The sequence below is a fragment of the Marmota monax genome, unplaced genomic scaffold (genome assembly GCF_021218885.2).
Source record: "Marmota monax isolate L192 unplaced genomic scaffold, Marmota_monax_Labrador192_F-V1.1 WCK01_AAM20220418_F8-fsc00052, whole genome shotgun sequence".
Taxonomy (NCBI): Eukaryota; Metazoa; Chordata; class Mammalia; order Rodentia; family Sciuridae; genus Marmota; species Marmota monax.
In genome coordinates this window covers 3,998,685-4,022,774 of record NW_026693473.1, presented here as the reverse complement: position 1 = coordinate 4,022,774, position 24,090 = coordinate 3,998,685, and the positions used below count along the sequence as shown (strand labels likewise).

At 45.1% G+C, this 24,090-nt stretch overlaps 1 protein-coding gene across 2 annotated transcripts in view; it reads left to right on the top strand.

The window, feature by feature from the left end:
- Sema5b (semaphorin 5B) overlaps positions 1-11,000 on the top strand; it is a 116,385-nt gene extending 105,385 nt beyond the window's left edge. The window contains exons 12-22 of one of the 2 annotated variants that reach the window (XM_046458062.2): positions 3,498-3,615; positions 3,768-3,949; positions 4,969-5,112; positions 5,309-5,456; positions 5,567-5,792; positions 5,948-6,166; positions 6,588-6,758; positions 6,858-7,007; positions 7,346-7,390; positions 7,789-7,994; positions 8,222-11,000. In XM_046458062.2, the coding sequence (XP_046314018.1) occupies positions 3,498-3,615; positions 3,768-3,949; positions 4,969-5,112; positions 5,309-5,456; positions 5,567-5,792; positions 5,948-6,166; positions 6,588-6,758; positions 6,858-7,007; positions 7,346-7,390; positions 7,789-7,994; positions 8,222-8,380 (1,768 nt within the window). In that variant the 3' untranslated portion in view covers positions 8,381-11,000. The remainder of the gene's footprint in view (positions 1-3,497; positions 3,616-3,767; positions 3,950-4,968; positions 5,113-5,308; positions 5,457-5,566; positions 5,793-5,947; positions 6,167-6,587; positions 6,759-6,857; positions 7,008-7,345; positions 7,391-7,788; positions 7,995-8,221) is intronic. The other variant, XM_046458063.2, reaches the window with a different exon arrangement.
- The last annotated feature ends 13,090 nt before the right edge of the window (positions 11,001-24,090 follow it).

The following is a 24,090-nucleotide window of genomic DNA, read 5'->3' as shown; positions in this document are numbered from 1 at the left end:
AAGTGGATTGAGGCCAGCTGAGAATATCAAGGGAGGATTTGGACTTGAATCCTGTGGCTGTGGGCACTGAGGTGGTCATGGAACAGAGGGTGGAGCCCCAGGCTGCCCAGAAAGGTGTTTTACAAGGATGGATCAGACAGGAGTGAGCAGCACCATCATGGGGCAGATGGACGTCCCCAGTGAACTAGTGTGGCTCTAACCCAGACATAAAGTCTGGTGTCTGCAGTGGAAAGAGGAAGGGAATTGCTGGGCCATTTCCCCACTCATGCTCTTCTTTGAGGAGATGGGGAGGTTGTGTATGGGGCCTGATGCACTCCTATCCTGGAGAACATGGCAGACAATCAGTTCAGAGTTGGACACTGCTGTCCTATCTGGTTTCCTGAGTTTGGGATAGAAGTCCTTGAAGTATATGATGAAAACCATGGCATAAAACTCTAAGTTTGGTCCACAGACTATAAAAAGCAATTCATATTACTGCAAGGTTAATAAAATGACCCAAGCAAGGACATGCAGCCACCAGGCTGTGCACTCCAGATGTCTGGGAGCCAACTGCCAATCACAGTTTATCAGAATGTGCGCTATCATGGGGTGCATATCACAGGGTTTTACTGTGTCCTAGGATCGCTATTTCATGCTTGTTTCCTCATTCCTTCCAAGACTAGCAGGAGGATGAGGGGGGTAAGCAGAGGTGTTGGTGGGCCCCCTCCTCTGCCCAGAATCCAGGGGCTTATCTCCAACTGCTTCCTTTCATTGGGGCAAATCTCAGCCCCACGGGGCACAGCCAAGACAAGGGACTGGCCAGAGAGGACCAGGGCTCACATGAGGAGGAGCAGGGGGAATGAGGGAGTCTATAAAGTGGACGTTTTAAGCATCTATGACTCCTTCCTCCTTCTGGCAGGCCTTTCTCCCTGCCCTTGGGAGAGGGGATCCTCTACCCAAGTTCATTCATAGGTCCCCTCAGCCTGCTCTGTGAGGGCAGCAGAGGCCCACACTCGGAGGGCATCTTCTCCTGACCAGGCCCCATTCCTCTTCAGTCTTAAGTAACGACCACTTGCTCACAGCCTCAGGGTGCCGTTTCTACCTTGGACAGCTCCCCCCGTGCGGCTATTGCTAGAGGAGCTGGAATCTGATTGCTTACAATGTCCACCATCCATCTCTGTCCTGCCTGTGAGCCCATGCAATGAACCTGTTCCCTTTTGCAACGGCTGCTGGAGATGGTGCAGTAAAGAAGGCGTGGTGACACATTACTGGCCTGATGGCTCCTTTTATGAAAAGAACTCTAAATCACCTCCCCTTTCTACAGTCAGAGACACGCTTCAACTGTCTTCTGCTTGGAGCTTTTTCTTAAGAGTGTCCTCTGTTTTGTCAGCTTTAAAGTGGCCTTTGGCCAAAAACAGTGAATGTGGATCTACCTGAGCCAAGGAGGCAGTCATTCTGTTTAGTTTCCACAGGAAAAGACCTCAGGCCCTGGTCCCTGGGGCATCTCAAAGGCCCACAGGATGCCAGGAGCAGGGGCAGGGGTAGAGCAGGCTGCTGTTCCTGTGGTCTCCCTTTCTTGTCTGAGACTACAGAGAAAGGAAAGACCAAGAGGGTGAGAGGGCCTGGGCAGGGGCAGGCTGGGGCAGTGCCTACTCTACTTTTTCTTTCCTTCATTTCCTATTGTCAGGGATTGGAAAAACAAGGCACTTCATTTTGGGCTCTGACAAAAGTGCGCCTGGACCAGTCGTTCAGGCTATTCCATGGCTATTCATTGCAATCACCTGGGGAGTTTAAAAGAGTCTAATGCCTGGGCCTCTTCCAGTCTAAAGGGCCCAGATTCAGGAGGACTTGTTTTGTTTGCTTAAGCATTTTAAAAGATGCTCAGAAAATTCCAATTTGCAGTCAAGGCTTGGGAACTATTGCTCTAAAAGTGGTGACACTCTAGAGGAAGAAGTAGCAGGAGACACGCTGGGTTCCTACAGAATCATTTGCTTTTGTCTTATATAAGCCTATTCAAAATTTTTTGCCCTTAGTCATTTTCTCTGCTGGGAGATATTTGTTTTTTGATGAAGAGAATCTTCTTTGTTATTATTACTCATCACAAATCATGGCTAATTCTGTTTTGCCCAGTTAACTTATTTGGTTATAAAGTGTCACATCAGCTGCCTCTCAAGTTTGTCACTGCCTTTGGAGGCTAAGGGAAATAAACTGGCAAAGGCTTGACTGAGTGCTGATCAGTTGAATTTGCTAGCAGTGTTTTTGGTCCAAATGTCAGCCAGGGAGCAGAGACTCAAAGCCACAGGTTGGAGTGAGCTCTCTGGGGGTTTAGAAGGAACTTCTTTCTGGATCCAGGATCTTCTACTCTCTTTACATGCTAATGGACAGCAAATCCTGACTCCATAATCCTCATAGTCTCTTTTTTCTACTCCTTGAAGTCCTACTAGCAGGAATTTAAAATTCTTGCTAAAAAAATGTAAAGGATACATTGCCTTAAATAATTCAGAAGAAAAGGAAGAAAGGAACCCTAGGACATGAGAAGTGGAAGCATCTAGGACACACATTGATGTGGGAACCATTATCTTTCCTGGGCCACTGCTAGAGACTTGCCCTGGGGCCAGGAAGGGTGAGCTGTCCTTCCTGGCAGCTGAGCACCTTCTTATGATGCTAAAACCCTGAACTCTGCTTTCTGCCACTGAAGAGCTCCAGGTGACCCTGGACTACACCCAAGTATTCCCTGACTCTGTGCAGTGTTTTGAAGGATGGATCCGTATTCACTCCGTGTGTGAAATTAGACGTAATCTGCAGCTGGGAGGCAGGAGTGTGAAGGGAGAAGTGTGGTTGGGAAGCATGGTCTCAACTCCACCATGAATAATATGTGTGGTCACCTCTTTTCCCCCTCTCTTTGTACAACAAAAAAGTTGCGTATGGGTCCTGATGCTCAGTTGGGCTTACTATGCTTAGAATTGGCCAGGGAGCTTTTAAAAGCCACCCCTTTGTAGAGATTCCTGTTTGGGATGGCCTCCAGTACCAGTATTTTCAAAAAGCACCTTGGGTAATTCTCATGTGAGCCAGGGTCAAGAACACTTTAAGGTCTTCTCTGTCTTAGTCAGAGCATCTCACAGGGAGGCACCACCTTTTTGGATTTTATTACCCATGTCTATTCCTGCAGCCCTATATGGGGAATATGAAGCACCTGTCCTCAAGGAAAGTAATATAGTCTTTTGGTTAAGTGTGCAGTCTCTGGAGAGTTTGAGTTAGTGGTCATTTCTCTGGGCTTCCTCTATACAATGTGGGGATGGTAATTGGCCTGCATCACTGAGTTGCTGCATTAAATTAATTCATGCTTGTAAAGTGCTTAAAATGATGCCTGACACAGAGTGCACAGGGAATTTACTAAATATCAAGGAAGGAACTGCATGGAAAGAGGTGCTCAGGAGGGGGTTGTCCAGGCATATTCTTGAGATGCAACTGAGGCTGGGAAGTCAGTGGACCTAAGTGTCAGCACCTCCGTCTGGCAGGGCATGCCTGGGGGCACGGGACCCATACTGCGGCTGGGATGGGAAGCAGCAACGTTGCAGCACACTGGAGGACAGTTCCAACATGAGCCTCTGGACCCAGAACATCACAGCCTGTCCTGTGAGAACCCCTTTGTGCCCCCCTCCACCTCAGCCCTCGTCCCTCAATCTAGACTTTGACTCCCATCAGTATTCCCCAAGTGCCCTGGGATCTCAAACCTTCCTGCCCCTGCCTCCTGTGACAGGGGTCCTTCCCCTTCTGTGAGTCTGCAGGTGCGGAATGTGACACGGGATGGGGGCTTTGGTCCATGGTCACCATGGCAACCATGTGAGCATTTAGATGGAGACAACTCAGGCTCTTGCCAGTGCCGGGCCCGATCCTGTGACTCCCCCCGGCCCCGCTGTGGGGGCCTCAGCTGCCTGGGTCCAGCCATCCACATCGCCAACTGTTCCAGGTATGAAAGGATAGGGGTTGCATGGTGTTGGCCTTCAACTTGGGTGGAAAGAATGGGAGATAAGGGGCATCCCCATCCAACTGCTTGCACTAAGGGACAAAAACCTCTGCAGGGCAGTGCCAGGAACTGAACAGATGACTAATGTCTGAGGCAGGAAACACGAACTCTGGGGAATTTTCCATAACAGTGGGAGGGAAGTTTTTACCTTGTGGTATCTCTTGATGCAAAGAGGAAGGCTGCCCAGGCATGGGAGTCCCTCCCAGACAGGTTAGCCTCAGTGGGTCTTGCTATCCCAAACTTGAGGGACAGGATGAGATGGTGGCAATCCTGGACTATATGGTCTAGAGATGTGACCTTGGCCAGCCACCTAACCACTCTGAGTTTCTCTAAGTGAGGGTTACAGTACCTCACGAAGAGTTGTTGAGAAGGTTAAAGGAGATAATGTATGTAAAAAGCTTGCAACTGCCTGGTATCTGGGGACTCCATAAAATGGTTATAATAATGAACCTATTATTTTGGGAACTCTTAAAATAACTATTTCATATATGTTCACTAATTTAACGGCTCACAGCAACCTTAAGAGGTAGGAATACAGTTGTCCAGCTTACTTGAAAGATAAGGAGCCCAGTGATCACTGGACAATAGTGAGTAGTGTCTGAGGTTGGAGCCAAGAATGTGAGTGCAGAACAGGGGTGAGATTTGGGGTTGGAGTGCAAGGACTGACCAATTAAGAAGGGTGAAAGGACAACTGCATACGGGAAAGGTGACTGGGACCTTCTTACAGAGTGAGTCCTTTGGCCTCCATGGGTAGGATCCAGGTTATAGAAGGTTCTCAATACATGTTTGTGGCATGAATGAAGAAACGGATGAATGGGTATCAGCCTGGTTAAGAGCTGATATTTTCTGTCACCATCTGGTCCCTCCTGATGAAAATACAAATTCCATACCAGATGTGGACCAGATCTAAGTAGCTAGGGCTCAAGAGGTGCATCTGTTTCTGTCCCATGTCACTCTACCAGGAATGGGGCATGGACCCCGTGGTCTTCATGGGCACAGTGCAGCACATCCTGTGGGATCGGCTTCCAGGTCCGCCAGCGAAGTTGCAGCAACCCTGCGCCCCGCCACGGGGGCCGCATCTGCGTGGGCAAGGGCCGGGAGGAGCGGTGAGCTAGCGGATGGTCAGGGAGATCAGAAGACCGACTGCCCTGAGGTCCCACACTTTCTGGGCCTGCTACAAAGTGGCCTGGAATTTCTGGGTGACCCCAGGGTACTCTTTTCCTTGCCAATCTCCCAAGTGACACCTTGTCAGGGGTGGCAGTACCCCTCCTTAGGGTGATGACTCCTCCCCCTCTTCCCCAGGTTCTGCAATGAAAACACCCCTTGCCCAGTGCCCATCTTCTGGGCCTCCTGGGGCTCCTGGAGCAAGTGCAGCAACAACTGCGGGGGCGGTATGCAGTCGCGTCGTCGGGCCTGCGAGAATGGCAACTCCTGCCCAGGCTGTGGTGTGGTGAGGGCCGGGGCGAGGGGTGAGGGGCGTGGGTAGGCCGCGTGGCCTGGAACCCCAGGGCAGGGCAGGCCTGGGGGCTGCAGGGCTCTGAAACCACCCCGATTCCAAAGGAATTCAAGACCTGCAACCCCGAGGGCTGTCCAGAAGTGCGGCGCAACACCCCGTGGACCCCTTGGCTGCCCGTGAACGTGACGCAGGGCGGGGCGCGGCAGGAGCAGCGCTTCCGCTTCACGTGCCGCGCTCCCCTGCCTGACCCCCACGGCCTGCAGCTTGGCAGGAGGAGGACTGAGACGAGGACCTGCCCAGCGGACGGCTCCGGAGCCTGCGACACCGACGGTACAGCCCCGCGCCCTCCGCCCCACCTCCCGGCCCGCGGAGCATCGGGGGCGGGTCGGGGAGGCCGGGAGCGGGAGCCCGGGGAAGGCCCGGGGACTGGAGCGGGTGGCCCGGTTGTCGGCGCCCGCATCGCTGAGGCCCGCGGCCCTCCCCAGCCCTGGTGGAGGATCTCCTGCGCAGCGGGAGCACGTCCCCACACTCGCTGAGCGGGGGCTGGGCTGCCTGGGGCCCCTGGTCGTCCTGCTCCCGGGACTGCGAGCTGGGCTTTCGCGTCCGCAAGAGAACGTGCACCAACCCGGAGCCCCGCAGTGGAGGCCTGCCCTGCGTGGGCGACGCCGCCGAGTACCAGGACTGCAACCCGCAGGCTTGCCCAGGTAATCTTGAGGAAGGAGCCTTTGGCGTATCGAAATCCTCCACCAGGGAAACTCCGTGGCCCTGGAGGCTCAGGACTACCCGGGAACCCCATGCCCCAGGTCACTTCTTTTTCCTGCCAATCCTGTGCAAGGGCCACTAGAGTATTTTTTGCTTTGTCCATGAATATAGAGGATACTTCAGTGAAGTGGGGCCTTTTCTTACTCGGCCTCACTTTTTCCTCTCCCCTAATTGGTTAGACAGATAAGGTGGAGCTGGTTTCTCTCCCTCAGGTTGTCTCTGCTACTGCCTGCATTTCCCCTGCCACATGTGTACCCTAAGAGTGCCTGTTGAGTGGGGATAGGGTGGGGTAGAGGTGGAGGTGGAAGTCACTGTGGCCCAGGGTGCCTCGGTTCCTCCCTCACACATGCCATCCACTTGCAGTGCGGGGTGCCTGGTCCTGCTGGACCTCGTGGTCCCAATGCTCAGCCTCCTGCGGTGGGGGCCACTATCAGCGCACACGTTCCTGCACCAGCCCTGCTCCCTCTCCAGGTGAGGACATCTGTCTCGGGCTGCACACGGAGGAGGCACTATGTGCCACACAGGCCTGCCCAGGTACTGGGTACATCTGGCCGGGGTTGGGGAGCACCATGGAGCCTCTGATCCCCAGCCGTGGTTCCTGGGGCACTCAACTGCATCCCAAACAACCCACAGAAGGCTGGTCACCATGGTCTGAGTGGGGTATATGCACCGAAGATGGAGCCCAAAGCCGAAGCCGGCACTGTGAGGAGCTTGTTCCAGGGCCCAATGCCTGTGCTGGAAACAGCAGCCAGAGTCGCCCCTGTCCCTACAGCGAAATTCCTGGTAGGTTCTTATGCCAAAACCTTCAGACCAGCCTTTCCTTCCCCAAGCTCCCAAGTTCCCAGTCTGACGACTGTGTCCTGGGCTGGGGTATGTCCTGGAGCAAGATGAAATACCCAGAGACTCACCTCTTGCCTGGTGCACACACCTGGGGCTCTGGCACTACATAGCTAGTGAACAGGCCAGCCCTTGTAGAGAAGAGGTCTGTGGAGTGACAAAGGGAGGCCCATTCCTGCACTTTAGTGCTGACCCAGGGGTCCTCCCAGAGCCACACCCAGCCCAGGAGGGAGCCTGCCTCTCTCCACTTTGCCCTAACACTTTCTCCACTTGTCTTCCTGCAGTAATCCTGCCTGCCTCCAGTGTGGAGGAGGCCGCCAGCTGTGGAGGTAAAAGGAGCCACTCATGACACATACTTCTATTCCTCCTCCCCACTCCAAAGCCTGGATTCTTCCTACCTCCCACTTCAGACAGTCAGGCCCACTACTTCCAGGCTGTGTGCAGGGAGACCTGGGTAGTTCCAGCCATGCTCCTCATCTGGGAGGCCATCATCAGTCTATACCTAAGAAAGTTATCCATCCCCCGATCTTCTGGTTGCCATGTCTGACTCAAGCCACAGATTTTCCTGGGGAGGAGGCTCCCCTGTTTCCTTTGGCTCTGGCCTCAAAATCCTTTCTTTCCTTTGTGTCCCAGAGCCTCTTATTGCTATTTCCACTCTCAGGAGATAGTCAGGAATCTCTCTTCTTCACAGTGGTCCTTTTCTTACCACCTGCCTGTCCTTCTCCAGGGTTCAGTCTTATCCACCTGGTGGCCACCGGCGTTTCCTGCTTCCTGGGCTCTGGGCTCCTGACCTTGGCGGTGTACCTGTCTTGCCAGCACTGCCAGCGTCAGTCTCAGGAGTCCACACTCGTCCATCCTGCCACCCCCAATCACCTGCACTACAAGGGTGGGGGCACCCCCAAGAATGAGAAATACACTCCCATGGAGTTCAAGGTGCGGAGCCTTCTGGTAGTAGCAGAAGCCAGGGTGAAGGGAACAGTGGTCCTATCCTTGAGCTGGGCATGACGGGGTGGACAGTGGGGGGCATGTTGGCATGAGGGAGCACTGCCTCAGCATCTGGAACGTTTCTTCACCAGCTGACTCCTGGACCCCTGGCCCTGGCCTGTTCCCTTCCCTACCTCTCCCCTAACCCCTTTCTCTCTGATTTCTTCTTCCCACAGACCCTGAACAAAAATAACCTGATCCCTGATGACAGAGCCAACTTCTACCCACTACAGCAGACCAATGTATACACGACCACCTACTACCCCAGCCCGCTGAACAAGCCCAGCTTCCGGCCTGAGGCCTCACCTGGACAGCGGTGCTTCCCCAACAGCTGATCCTACCATCCTGGGACTTGGGCTCCTTGCCTTCCCAAGGCACAGAGCAGTGGAGATGGGACCGTGGAGCCACTTTGGTTTTCTCCCTCTGCACTAGGCCAAGAACTTGTTGCCTGGCCTGTGGGGATCCAATCTGGCTTCAGAGAGCCCTGGCTGGCGGTGACCATGGGGGAGAGGGCTGGCTTCAGGGCCGGCACATGGCTGCAGATCCAGCTTAGCCCAGGTCTCTCATGGCCTCCTTGTGACCACCATCATGATGACCCTCCCCTGCCATGTTTGAGCTACAGACCTACTGGGCACGTGAGGAATTGAGAAGAGTGGAGATGGCAGTGTCAGGAGGGCAGGCTGTTGGGTTGGGGTTGCGTTGGAAATGACTTCCAGTGGCTGCCACAGCCAAGTCTGACCCTCTGTGGCTGGCCGGAAGAAAGGCCTTGTCTACATTCAGATTGTCTCTGAAAAGAACTTATCAAATGGCCCAGTAGCTCTGGATCTCTGCCCAGTGCTGGACCATTGTGGTGCTGCCCCAGTATGACATAGGGGACCAGTGCTGGCCCAGGTGGTCTGCCTTGGCCTAGCTATTTGTATTTCACCCAGGGATATTCCTCTGGTCAGAGGCAGTAAGAACTGGGAACCAGAGGCTGGTCTTTTCTGAGAAGCCCTTTAACCTGACCTAGTACAGGTCTCAGCCTTGCCCAGAAGAAACAAAAGGTGGCCTGGGAGGAAGGAAGGCTCAGTACCATAAGAGGCAAAGTCTGGCCTTTGTATCCCTATAGAGATCATCTTCCAGTTGCTGCTAAGCAGAGTCGTTAGCTGAGACCTGCTTGGGAGTCTATGCTGGCCTCTCATCTCTTCAGGAACACACACACACACACACACACACACACAAGCGCATGTGCGCGCACACAGTCACCATCTGCTACAGCAACAGAAAGGATGTTGGACTGTGGCATTATTAATTAAAGATGATATCCAGTCTCCAAATGTAACTCTGTCTTTGCGCATATGTGTGTGGGCCCCTCTTGGCATGGTCCTGGCCATTAGAACAATGCTCCGGGGTAACAGATGGCTTCTCAAGGTGGAGGAAATGACCCAAGTAGAGTGTGACTTTAATAGGGGATATCTTTCCATATGTGGGTTTATGTACACATGCACACATATTGTCCTAATCCTTTTTTTGAAAAAGAGGTTGGGAATAAACAAATTCACAAATGGGGACACAGAGCACACCAAAGGCAAGTGACAGGAGAGATTTATGCGTGTTACCTCAGCAGCTTTTCCTGGCAATATCTCCAGGGTGGAGATGGGGGAATCCTGCAGGAAAGTATTGATGAGGGTTATTTTATGAGATAGCTTCAGTGCTGAGCTTAATAAAACCAAATTGGGAAGCGAGTAAACCTGTGAAGTGGGGGAAGCCTAATATAGTTTCTGTTGGATTAAATAAAAATAACCTTAAAGCTTCAGCCCACCAAATCAATGCTGCCATTTTGGATGAGATTGATGGACATGTTAAATTTAGAGAGCAATTTCCTAACTTAATTGGCTGGATCAATTCTCCTAAGATTCCCAGCAGAATCTAATTGTAGATGGGCTATAAAGCCTATGATCTGAGGGTTGGAGGAAGTGGAGGCCCTTGGGAGTGGAGGCAGAAGCACTTGAAGCTTGAAGGTGCCTGAAGTAGAGGAGGGGGAGGAACAGAGCCTTCCTGGAGGTCTTCCTGCTTACCTGAGACAGAAATGGGCGGCATCCCCAGAGCCCAAGGGGAGCCCAATCAGAAAAACCTCAGGAAATGTGAATATCTGCTGCTTTGGGATTGCTATTTCCTGTTAGCCTCCACAGCTGATAGGGGGCAGTGGGGACATTTTAGATCCTGGGATCTCCGATTCCTTTGGGCCTGTTGGCAGCCAAAGAAGTTCAAAAGTGTTATAGGATATAGGGTCCAGGTGTCCACCTCTCAGGGCATTCAGGGTATGTTAAGTCTTAAGGACTAGAAAGTTTATGTATAGTCATGAGAATTCCTAGGGAATGCCCACCACCTATTGTTGGAATGGCATCAATGGGAATGTAAACCTTTGGCAATACACACACGCACTCAAACACACACACAAACACACACTAAATTTTCTGGAAACACAGGCTTTGAAAAGCATGACCATTCAGAATCTATTGAGAGGCTCCACACTGTATGCAGATGAGCTGGCATGGTTGCCAAAGACTTTAGTAACCAGCTCTGTCCCAGAATTAAGGACCCTCAGAGTGCTTCTGGAAAAGGAGGGTGTGGTGGTCTGAGTGTGAAAGGCAAGTGGGCTTCCTCTGCCAGAGGCAGATGCAGGATCTAGAGCTCCAGGCCTTCTTGGACAGTTTTGTGTTGAGAGAGAGAGAGAGAGCGAGAGCGAGCGAGCATTTTCTTATGATTAAAGCCATACATATTCATTGCAGAAAATTTAGAGAATGGAGGTTATAGAAATCTTATCACGATTATACAAAAATCTAAGGCAGAGACTTAGGAATTTTAAATGATGTTGTAAAGATATTTCTTCCATTTTTTTTCAAAATCCCCCAAAACAGAATAAAACACAAAAGTTATGTCACTGTTTTCAATAAAGCTAAGATGTAACTATAATCCCGTATCACAGTGCAGTTGTCCTTCAGTATTCTCAGGGAATTAGCTCCAGAACACCCCCACCACACACATATACACACGGCTACCAAAATATGTGGATGCTCCAGTCCCTTATGTAAAATGGAGTAGTATTTGCAAATAAGTTATGCACATCCTTCATATATATTAAATCATCTCTAGATTACTTATAATGCCTAATGCAATGTAAATCTATATAAATTAGTTGTTGTGCTATGTCAATAAGGGAAAAATGACTAGAAAAAATGTCTGCATTTCAGTACAGCTGTAATTTTTTGAAATATGTTCCATCGGTGGTTGGTTGGCTCTGTGGATGTAGAACTTGTGAACAGAGGGGGCCAACTGTACATAAAGACAGAAAGCAGATGGAGTGACAGCAGTCATCTGTTAAGAGTGGATGTGGGTCAAACCTAAATACCCGAGGGATTTCAGAATGAATCTAAAATTGAAGGGAGTAGGTATGAGGAAGATGGAGATCCACGCATAAGCTAGACCTTCAAGTTTTGTTCTTGTTTCATGATTTATCTAAACATTTGGTTTTGTGGATAAACTAAAGCACAGAAAAACCATATGAAAGTATAGTTAGTGGACATAGGGCCAACACCTTTGTAACAACCCCCTGATCAAGAAACAACTTTGACAATCGCCCCAGCATCCTTTGCTTCATCCCCTCCCTCTCTCCTCCTCCTCCATTCAACAGTCAGATGGATAATCATCAGCAACAGGAAAAACAAAAAGAACACAAGGAAAGGAAATGTAATCATCGTTAACCACTTTATTAGAGCATGAGCCTCTGTATAAGGATAGCAACGGAAACCCTGCATTTAGTCTTAATCATAACTTTGTAATATGTATTTATAATATTTTTATCATGGGAGAGACAACATCAGAAGAATAAGTCTCTGAGATCTTGTTACCAACTAAATGTTGGAGTGACTATTAGGGAAGAAAGGAATAAAAACCTCTTTAAAATAATTTCACCCTGATTATGACCATGGTACATGTTAAATAAAGAATTTTGGAGGACAGAAATGCGTATATGCTCCCAGCCATGACAGGCAGGCTGCAGTCAAGATGGGAACAGGCACCATGCAACATGCACCTCTCTTTGTAAGTAAAAAGAAGAGTAAGAGGGAGAGGAATGGGGAGGAGGAGAAGAAATAATCTTGGAAAACAAAAGCATAAACCTAATAAAAAGAAAATATTAATATCCTGATATCTAACTGAGAAAACTATCATCATTATTCTACTACATTCTTTTCACAACTTTTTCTACAGTTATATATGAGTTTGAAAATATTTTATAAAACTAATACAGACTGTGTGTATGGCTTTATTTTGATTTTAACCCATAACTTTATATACTTACATTGTTTAAAAATTCCTCTGGAAACCCCAGGAACCCTTTCTGCTGCTGCCCTTTCTCTCTTCTTGAGAGAACTTGAGAGAAAGTTCAATTTTTATATGTTTCATTTATTTACATCACTGATTTACTTTTAAAATGTTGGCATAATGGTTGAAAATCCTAGGCATTATTATATAAATTTCATTACATAAGAGTATTCATTCTCTTACTTAAATTTATTCTCTATTATATAAATGTAGCCTCCTGCTACATAAATTTGTCATAATTTATTTAAACCATTCTCATTTGTTTCAAAAATTCCTTTACCAAAGCATACTATTAGGGACCTTGTTATGGATTGGATGTGAGGTGTCTCCCAAAAGCTCTTGTGTGAGACAATGCAAGAAGGTTCGGAGGAGAAATGATTGGGTTTTTAAGAATCATAACCCAATCTGAATTAATCCCCTGATAGGGATTCGCTGAGTGGTAACTGAAGGCCGGTAGAGTGTGGCTGGAGGAGGTGGGCATGGGGGCGTGGCTTTGGGGTATATATTTGTATCTGGAGAGTGAAGTCTCTCTGCTTTCTGATCACCATGTGAGCTGCCTCCCTCTGACACACTCTCCTGCTATGATGCTCAGCCTCATCTGGAGCCCCGAGGAATGGAGCGGGCCTTCTATGGACTTCAGTCTCTGAAACTGTGAGCTCCCAGAAAATTTTCCTCTTCTACAGTTGTTCTGGTCTTTTAGTCACAGCAATGGAAAAACTGACTAAAACAGACCTTATACATATATCTTGTCTTTAGGAGGCATTCCCAGAAGTGAAGGCTGCTAGGTTATAAGCACCCATCAGTGGTAACTACCAGGGTTAGTAATAATAAAACGAGAATTCACTACTGGTGGGAGTGTACTTAGTTTAATCCTCTGAAGGAAATTTTGGCCATAGACATAAAAACAGGGGTGGTTCATCTGGAAAATTGGAGGACAATGAATCTATCATCAGCCTCACACAGGGACTTAGGGACATGTCTTCCTGGGAGAGCTGAGTGGATAAACTCCCCCAAGTCTCAGGAATTGCTGGGGCTCTGAACCCAGATACATGACCCATCAGTTGATAGAACTGGGTGTCATTTCTCTGCTGGAAGCTCCCCTTTTGGAATACTGAAATTCAGGGTTAAAAATCAAAACAAAACAGTACAAAAGTATACAGTAGATACAGTTAAAAAGCAAGTCTCTTATTCTTTTCTTTTTAAATTATTTTTAACTGACACATAAAAATTGTGTATATTTATGGGACACCATGTGATGTTTCCATACATGTATACGTTGTGAAATGTTCAAATCATGGTAAACATTTATCTGCTCAAACATTTATCATTTTTTTATGGTGAATACATTCAAAATACTTTCTTCTAACTTCAAGTATATATATATATATATATATATATATATATGTGTGTGTGTGTGTAAATTTATAATATATTATAAATATACATAGCATTATCATTATATTTGTTTCCCAGTTCTCATTCCCAGGTCCTAAATTCCCTTCTTTGAGGCAGCTGGAGGTAGACAGGAACATATATGCATACAGGTATATGTACACTGATCTTCCTTAAATTACAATGGGGTTACAACCCTATAAATCCATTGTAAATTGAAATATCGTAAGTCAAAATGAGTTAATATGACTTACCTAACAAACATCATAGCTCAGCCTTACCCACCTTAAATGCACTTAGAACCCATAGAATTGGCCAAAATCATCTAACACAAGGCCTACTGCATAAGAAGACATTGACTATCTCATATGCTGGCTGAGAACTTCACCTCACTGCCACTGTGTTATACTTTAAAAGAGTATCAAACTGTCACCAGCCAGGGAAAAATATCAAAACTGGAAATTTAAAGTATGGTTTCTACTGAATTCATATTGATTTCACACCATTGCAAAGTCAAAAAAAAAAAAAAAATCCCAAGTGGAACCTTATTAAGCTGAGGACTCTCTGTATTTACCTATATGTGTGTATAGAGAATCTATCAAAGTTTGACTTTGGTCTTTATCTTCAGCTTCAAATCTAGGAATTGACCTTCAACCTTAGCTTTTGGAAGTCAAAATAGCTGAAGGCATACTTCAGCATCACATGAGCCCATGCTTGGTCCACAGTCATGGTTACACAAGGTCATCATTGTGTGTACTTAGAATGTTAATATCAGCAACATACACAATACCTGTTATCTAGATTTATTAATAGATGATCCTCACTATAAATGTCTAGATAAACTAAGGGGAAGATCTCTTTTATGCTTCATATATTAAAGTTATCAGCCAGTGAAACCATATATGTACATTTAGTTTTATAAGGCTAACGTGACACAGTAATGAATGATGGTTGTGAAAACTGCTGTTTTTATGTTTGTGTCAGTTTTTTGTCACTGTCACCAAAGTACCTGACAAAAGCAACCTAGAAGAGGAAAAGTTTATTTTGGCTCAAAGTTTCAGAAGTTCAGTCCATGGTGGGCTGCCCACTACTCTGGGTCCAAGGTGAGGCAGAATGTCATGGTGAAAGGATTTGGCTGAGGAGCACGGCTCCATTCATGACCACCGGGAAATGGGTGGGGGGAGAGTTGGGAGGAGGAACACTTCCAGGGCAGCCCCCAGGACCCACCTCCTCTAACCACATCTCACTTATAGTTACCATTGCAGTCAGTCCATTCAAATTGGGATGGACTGATTAGGTTACAGCTGTCATAATCTCATCATTTCACCTCTGAATGTTCCTTCATCAACACAGGAGCTTTGGGGGGAATTTCCAAATTGTAACAGTGTTCAAAAACAATTAAACATTTTAAAATAGCATATAGGAGCTGGGGATGTGGCTCAAGGGGTAGCGCACTCGCCTAGCATGCGCGGGGCACTGGTTCGATTCTCAGCACCACATACAAACAAAATAAAGATATTGTGTCCACCTAAAACTAAAAAAATATATATTAAAAAAATAAAATAGCAAATAAATTGGGAAAAAGACTGAGTGTTAAAAAGAATACTGAGTGAGAATGTTAGCTAGATAACTTCAAGGAAGAATATTATAATCTTTGTGAGCCAATACGTGTTAAACAATTTTCAATAATCCAAGGCAGAATAATAGAGATTTGATTAAATCATAACTCTTATATTTGTCAGTTGGTTCGATGTCTATTTTGCATTCATTTTATCAAATAGAATAATCTTTAAGAATTATGTTTAATTTTTGGAACTTAATCCCATTTAGTTTATGAATCTTTCAAGAAGAAATTGTTTTTGGGAATTCACATCTAATGAAAATGAATTTTGTGAAGGAAGAACATCAGCTTTTCCACTTAAACATTTCATAAGCAGAAAAATTACCAAATCATATACAATATCCATGATTGAATCACCTTTGATCCAGACATAATAAGGAATCTATAGAGAATGAAGAAAAGAAAAAGTGCAAGAAAATGTAACAGCAAGAAATCTCTGACTTCTCTACTGTTCTTAGTGGAAAGGGGGCATCTGTTTCTTACGACAAAGCTGCAGCCAAGTGACCACAAGAGCAGTCTTACAGGAGATCACAATGAGCGGTATCTGCACAGTGATGTCAAACTTTTGACTTTTATAAGAATGATTACATACATTGGGTTGAAATCTCTTGCACCTCAGAAGTTTTGTTCTGACACAGTGCTGTTACACCTCAACTTGAACCTGATGTTGACTTTAACGTGTGCCCAGTATGTCCTCAGCAGCATACCCGCCACCTGCACGACTTCTGCTCCAGCTCTTTTTGCTTCACACTAAATCCTCAAGAGTGTCCCTGTTGTCTTTTCCCCAATAATCACTCCACCAATTAACCAAATCCCTCCTGGGAGACTTTAGGATGTTTTCAACCTTATGTTACAAGGTTGCAAAGACTATCCTTATATGGATACCACTATAATGACAGAAACAATTCTGAAAAATAAAATTGCTTAAGGAGTATGCATATTTTAAATTTCAATAGATTTGTCCAACTCAATGTAATATCACATTACACCTTGTAGTCTTATGTCTTTCTCTTTGTTGGAGGTGATTCTTCAATAGGAGTGGCAGGGCTCATTCTGGGTGAACAAGGCGGTCAGCAAAGATAACTCAGTCCCTCCCAGATGCTCCCTTTCCCCAGTGGCTCTGTTCGCCCCGCCAGGTGCTTGGTCAGATGATCCTTGGGGCTCCCACCACACCTCTGATTTTTCTTTTCTTTATTTTTTCTTTTCTTGTCTTACCCTTTCCTTTCCTTTTCTCCCTCTCTCCCTCTCCCTCCCATCTCCCTCCCCTCCCATCTCCCTCCCCTTCTCCCTCCCCTTCTCCCTCTCCCCCTCCCCCTCCCTCTCCCTCTCCCTCTCTCTCCCATTGTCTTGTCTGTTTTGATGTCCTAGATTTCCTGGGTTGTTAAAATATCATCAGACAAACCAATTTTTACTAAAGTGTGACTATCTGTGCATTAAAATAAAGGCTTTCAGGACCTTACCTCAAAGAAGTAAGGGACTGGGGCTCTCAGGAACTGAAACTAACAGGTGAGACAGGCATTTTGGACAGAATTCCCAAAGCTCCTGGGATTCAACTACCTTCCCTTCTTCATTCCTTTTCCTATCTCAAGTGCTGGGAAAAGCCCCAGGGTCCTAGAATTACTCCCTGGCGCCCTCTGCCCCTCCACAGCTGGCACTAATGGTCTGGGCGAAGGGTGGGAATCTTCCTCCTGCTCAGGGTGTATTCTTCCTTTTATTTTTTTTAATTGATTCATTTTAGTTATACATGACAGTAAAATCAGCTTGGATAAAATTATACTTGCTTATTTTTATCTTATTCTAATCAGAACCCCATTCTTGTGGATGCACACAATGGTGGGATTTCCTTGTTTTTTTCATGTATGTACATAGGAAAATTATGTCAAACTCATTCCACTGTCTTTTCTATTCCTATCCTCCTCCCTTCCCTTCATTCCCCTTTGTCTAATATACTGAACTTCTCTTCTTCCTCCACCTCCTAATTGTGGTTTAGCTTCCACGTATCAGCAAAAACATTCAACCTTTGACTTTGGGGGGATTGGCTTATTTCTCTTAGCATGATAGTCTCCAGATCTATCCATTAGTAGTAAACGTTATAAAGTCATTCTTCTTTATGGCTGAGTAATATTCCATTCTGTATATATGTCATAATTTCTTTATCCTATCATCTATTGAAGGGCACCTAGGTTGGTTCCATAGCTTAGCAATTGTGAATTGTAGCGCTATAAACATTGATGTGGTTGTGCCATTATAGTTTTCTGATTTTAAATCCTTTGAATATATACCAAGGAGTAGGGTAACTGGGTCAAACGATAGAACTATTCTTACCTTTTACAGGAATCTCCACACTGCTTTCCACAGTAGTTGTACCAATTTGCAGTCCCACCAGTAATGTATGAGTGTATCTTTCCCCCTACACCCTCACCAGTATTTACTGTTGCTTGTATTCTTGGTAATTGCCATTCTGACTGGAGTGAGAAGAAATCTTAGTGTAGTTTCAATTTGCATTTCTCTAATTGCTAGAGATGTTGACCATTCATATTTCTTCTTCTGTGAACTGTCTGTTCAGTTCCTTTGCCCATTTATTGATTGAGTTATTTGCTTTTTTTGGTGTTAAGTTTCTTGAATTCTTCATATATCCTGGATATTAATGCTCTATCTGAGGTTCATGTGGTAAAGATTTCCTCCCATTCTGTAGGCTCTCTTTCCACGTTCTTGATTGTTTCCTTTGCTGTGAAGAAGCTTTTTAGTTTTTGATACCATTTCATTTATTGATTCTTGAATTTGCTTCTTGTGTTTTAGGAGTCTTGTTAAGGAAGTTGGTTCCTAAACCAACATGATGGAGTGTTGGCACAGGGTCTCTGGTCTAATTCCTAGGTCTTTGATCCACTTTGAGTTTTGTGCAGGGTCTGAGATAGGGGTTCAATTTCATTCTGCTATATATGGATTTCCAGTTTTCCCAGCTCCATTGGTGAACAGGTTATCTTTTCTCCAATATTACATATTTTTAACCACACATTCTCTGAAAAACTTAGTCACTCTCACCATTTTTATGTTGACATGTAGAAAGAGTCATTATGATTTAAAAAGCTGTAAAAGATATAATTTCTGGCATATTGTAAATACCGACATTTAAAAAATGAAACTATTCTTTTAAATGCAGCCAATAGAATCTAAAAAAATACAGCAACGAGTTCTGTAACAATTGGAAATTTTACATTATTCCTTTTACTTTCTGAACTTGCATATCATTCTACCTCCCCCACAGAATTTTACCCTCATGTAATTTATTTTTAAGCTTGAAAGCCTTTTGTTATTTTTTTCTGCATCTGAAATATAAATTTGAGTTGTATTTTTAATTTTAAAAAATTTCTGTGAGATCTAAGTTTAAAATTGTATTTGGCATAGAGATGTCCTGATTATTACTGATATCATACATTAGAGAGATAGTCAAAGTTTGACAATTATTAAACACAAAGCCAAATGTTAGAGAGGAAGGGTTTAGAGTAAATGTGAGTTATTGCTAGAATGAGAAAATTCAGAGAAAGACAGAGAGGGGAACAAAAGTGTGGAAGTGCTTTAGTACAAGATAGGTTTTGGATTTACAAAATTATGTGTTAATGATTGTTAAATGAACCATTTACAGAAGAGTTTACAGTGTTTTCCTGCTAGAGGATCTGTGTTAAAATCGATGTTAGAAATTTTTTAAAATAGAGAAGTTGTCAATGATAATGAAGAGACTTGGGCTGGGATGTAGCTGAGTGGCAGAGCATTTGCCCAGCAAGTGTGAGACCCTGGGTCTTGTGCCCAGCACCACACACACACATACACACACACACACACAACACATACAACACACATACAGAGCACACACAGAGCACACACACACAGAGCACATACACACACACAGAACACACATACACACACACACACACCACACAGAGCACATACACACATACAGAACACACACACAGAAAATGCGCGCGCACACACATACACACACACACAAGTGAAGGAGAGACTTGAGCCCAAATGAAAGATGGATATGAATTTATGGTATTCAACAGTCTTGACAGAATTTAATAAAAATGGTAACACTTTTTGAAGAAAAAAATACAAGAAAATCTTAAGATATTGGCAAATCTAGGATACACAAAGAACCACTAAAGTCCAATAAGAAAGCAAACCACCCAATTAAAAGAAAAGAGGGGAAAAGAGTGAAGAGACCCTTCACTGGAGAGGATTTATGGATGTCAAATAAACATGTGGAAAGATGATCAACATCATTAATCATTAGGAAAATGCAAATTAAAACCTTACAGCACCTCTGTACACTTAAAACGGCTCATGTTAAAAAGACTGGGGGTGAGGCTCAGTGGTGGAGTGTGAAAAGGCCCTGTGTTCAATCCCAGCACCACCAACAACGATATTAATACTAATAATTATTATTATTAATAAAAATATAAGTAAAAAGGCTGACCATACCAAGCATGGTGAGGCTATAGAACCCCAGGAACTCTCCAACTCTCAGCTGGTGACAAGGTAAAATGAAACAACCACTTTGAGAAACAGCATAGTGTGACAAAATGAAATTAGACCCCTATCTCAAAACTCAACTCAAAGTGGATCACAGACCTTGGAATTAGACCAGAGACCCTGTGCCTACTAAAAGAAAAAGTATGCCCAGATCTCCATCACGTTGGTTTAGGAACCGAATTCTTCAAAAAGACTCCTAAAGTGCAAGAAGTAAAATCAAGACTCAATAAATGGGATGGTATCAAACTAAAATTCTTCTTCATAGCAAAGAAAATAATCAAGAGCATGAAAAGAGAACCTAAAGAATGGGAGAAAAATCTTTGCTACCTGCACCTCAGATAGAGCATTAATCTCCAGGATATACAAAGAACTAAACAACAACAACAAAAACCCCAAATAACCCAATCAATAAATGGTCAAAGGAACTCAACAGACACTTCACAGAAGAAGAAATATGAATGATCAACAAATATATGAAAAAATGTTCACCCTCTATAGCAATTAGAGAAATGCTAGTCAAAACTACACTGAGATTTCCTCTCATTCCAGTCAGAATGGCAACAATGAGGAATACAAGTAACAATAAATATGTCCAGGATGTGGGGGGAAAGGCACACTCAGACATTGCTGGTGGGACTGCAAATTGGTGCAATCACTCTGGAAAGCAGTATGGAGATTCCTCAGAAAACTTGGAATGGAACCACCATTTGACCCAGCTATCCCACTCCTTGATCTACACCCAAAGGACTTAAAATCATCATACTACAGTGACATGGCCACATCAATGTTTATAGCAGTTCAATTCCCAATAACTATGGAGCCAACCTAGGTGCCCTTCAACAGATGAATGGATAAAGAAAATGTGGTGTATATACACAATGGAGTATTACTCAGCCATAAAACAGAATGACTTTATGACTTTTGCCAGTAAATGGGTGGATCTGGGGACTATCCTGCTAAGGAAAATAAGCCAATGCCCCCAAACCAAAGGCCAAATGTTCTCTCTGATATGCAGATGCTGACTCACAATAGGCCGGAGGGGAAAAGAGTGGGGGAGGCTCACTGGAGGAAGGGGGGAGTGGGGAAGGGAGGGGGTGGGAATGGAAAGACAATAGAAGGAATCAGACGTACCTTTCCTATATTCATATATGCCTACATGACTAGTGAAACTCCGCATCATGTACAACCATAAGAATGGAAAGGTACATACTCCACGTATGTGTGATGTGTCAAAATCCACTCTACTTTCGTGTCTATCTAAAAATAACAAATAAAAAATTAAATCAAAAAAAGAGAGAGAAAGAGCGAGGCAGTTCTCAGTGAAGCAAGCCCTTATTATACGATCAGCCAGCCACTCCTATGTGTCATAGGGAAGCTTTACATTTATTCTTTCCACTGTGAGATTTTGATAATTTTCCTATGTGAAATAAGCTCTCAATAGGTAGATTAGCAGGAGGAAAAATAAGAGGAAGAAAATGGGAGCCATACACAAAGAATGAGATTCAGAGAAGGGCTGGGCAAGAGAAGCTTGTCTGAGCTGGACAGTGGGATTGGGGTTTGGGTCTGGGGAGCAGAAGAGAGGTACACCAGGCCATGGAAGGCTGGGGGAGCAGGTGCATAGAGAGAAAGGGTGGTCACGTTATGCAGACAGTCTCCCAGAGAGCTGCCAAATGTGGTCATCTGTCCGGGCCAGGTGTCATGCCCCAATCTCTTTTTCCTATGGAAAGATCTTTCCTAGCCAGGCACAGTGGCCCACGCCTATAATCCCATGGGTCGTGGGTTGGGAGGCTGAGGCAGGAGGATTGCAGTTCAAAGCCAGCCTCAGCCAAAGTGAGGGGCTAAGCAACTCAGGGAGACCCTGTCTCTAAATAACATACAAAATAGGGCTGGGGATGCCGCTCAGTGGGTGAGTGCCCCTGAGTTCAACCCTGGTACAAAAAAAAAAAAAAAAACCAAACAAAAAACCTTTCTTAGACAGGAGAGAGCCTATGGGATAGAAAAGCCTGTTTACATATTCTCTGGTTATTTACTTTACGAATGTATATTTATTTTACAGATGTAAATTTCCTTTACAAAGAGGCAGAATTTCAGAGTTAATCCTGTCTGCAGTTTCTCAGAATAGCCATCTTCAAATATGCCAAAGAAACCTATTGTGGGATGGCATATTTTTGGGGATCCCACGGTACTCACCCAAGAAAAAAGAAAGCATATGTCTACACAAAGAAGGTACAAAAATGTTCATCACAGTTTTATTTGTAAGAATGAAAAAGAAAAACTGCACATGGTGCAAATATCTATGCATAGGTGAATAGATAAACCAGTCGTGGTACATCCATTAAATGGAATATAACTCGACAATAAAAAGGAGTGAGCTACTGATACACGCACCCTCACGCAGGAATATCAAAGCATTTACTCTGAGTGAAAGAAGCCAGACAAAAATAAACAGTAGAATTCTGTATGATTCCATTTATGTACAATTCCAGAAAACTAAAACGAATCTGTAGTGGCAGAGGCACATCATGACTGCCTAGGGATGGGGCATGGAGAAAGGAGGAGGGAAGAGACGGAGGGACATTAAAGCAGGTGATGGATGTGTTCACTCGTTGGATGGTGGTGATGATTTCATGGTGTGTGTACACGTGTCCAAACTTCACTCTTCAAATATGTGAGGTTAATTGTACGTCAACTATACCTCACTTCCACAAAAGATTAAAGAAATTTGAATGAAAAGTCCAAGAAAACAAAAGAGACTATCTTACCTCTTTCAATGTTCCTTTTACTAGAAGGTGTACTTTTCATCTGTCAGAAACAAATAGGGAACCCCCTACCTCCCCCTCTTTGCAATACTCAATTCTCCTCCCCTGGAAAACAGGTCAAGGTGAAGGAGAGGTTGCTGGAAGCTTGTCCTTGCCCCTGGGAATGGTGAAGAGGCAGAGAGGATGGGTTCAAGATCAGCATGCTTTATTCTAGCCTGGAACACAGTTAGATAAGGTGTGCATCCTTAACAGAGTGTCACAGGAACATAGTCCTGTCACCTTCATCGTCGATCACTGATGTTCTTAACTTTGCTTTTTCACAACTCTTCCTTGGGGAATGGAAGAGGTGAGGTTATTAAACAGCATTGATATCCTGCCTGATCTCCCATTCCATGATAGGTCTGAGGCTTCAACTGGAGTCCAAGTCCCTATCCACAGTGCCATGTCGCCTGTTACAGAAATGCGTAGGAGAGGTGGATAAGGAGCTATGCCCTGGTTCATGACAACTTGTTATGACAGTCATCGTGGACATGGATTGTTAAATGTCTTCTCCCACTGTTTTTGGCAGTGAGGAGGTTTTCACATCCCAGGACCCCCCTCAGTAGTACTGCTGAAGTGTGAGAGATGTGTCTGGTTGGTAAAGCAAGGAAGAGAGACTATGAAACAAGTGGGAAACAGCACAGCCCTGAACTCCTGTCAGGGTGAGCATCTCAGTCAGGTTTAGGGACAGTTCTCGGTGCACTCACATCCCTCAGGCTGTGAACCGTGAGTATTCTCGTGCCCTGACTGAGGTATCCTGTTGCACAAAGAAGACCCTGGTCTTTCAAACTCCGGTCTCACCATTTCTTTCTCAGCTGTGTGACTGGGGGCAGTGACATTCATCTTGCAAGGATTTGTGAAGAGCAAATTGATTGTTGAACAGGGTGTAGTTCAAAATCCGGGCAATACTAATAACAGCCCTTGGGAAGACTCCTACCAGTGTTTGAGGAAGGGTTCCCAGCACCTGATGTTGGTGGTGGGGGCCTGGGTCTCTGCAGCCTGCAGCCTGGGCTCTATCCTAGCTCCTGGGCTTACCAGCTATTTGACCTTGGGCGGTTTGCTCCTCTTATGCAAAAATGGAGCTAATAATAGAAACTACTTGGGGTTTTGCTGTGAGGGCTGAAGCATAGAAATTGCTTAGAACAGTATCAGGCACCAAGCAAGCTCCCGAAATTCTCATCATTGTTACTGAGCTAAGCACTGGGGGTTTAAGGCTTCTTCCTGCAATCTGACTCACTGGTATGTCAAAGTAAATATGGAAAATAGGATCTGGGGCTTCGCAAAATTTGCTTGGTTGACAAAATTTCAAAATATGCCTACCTTCCTTTGGGGAGCA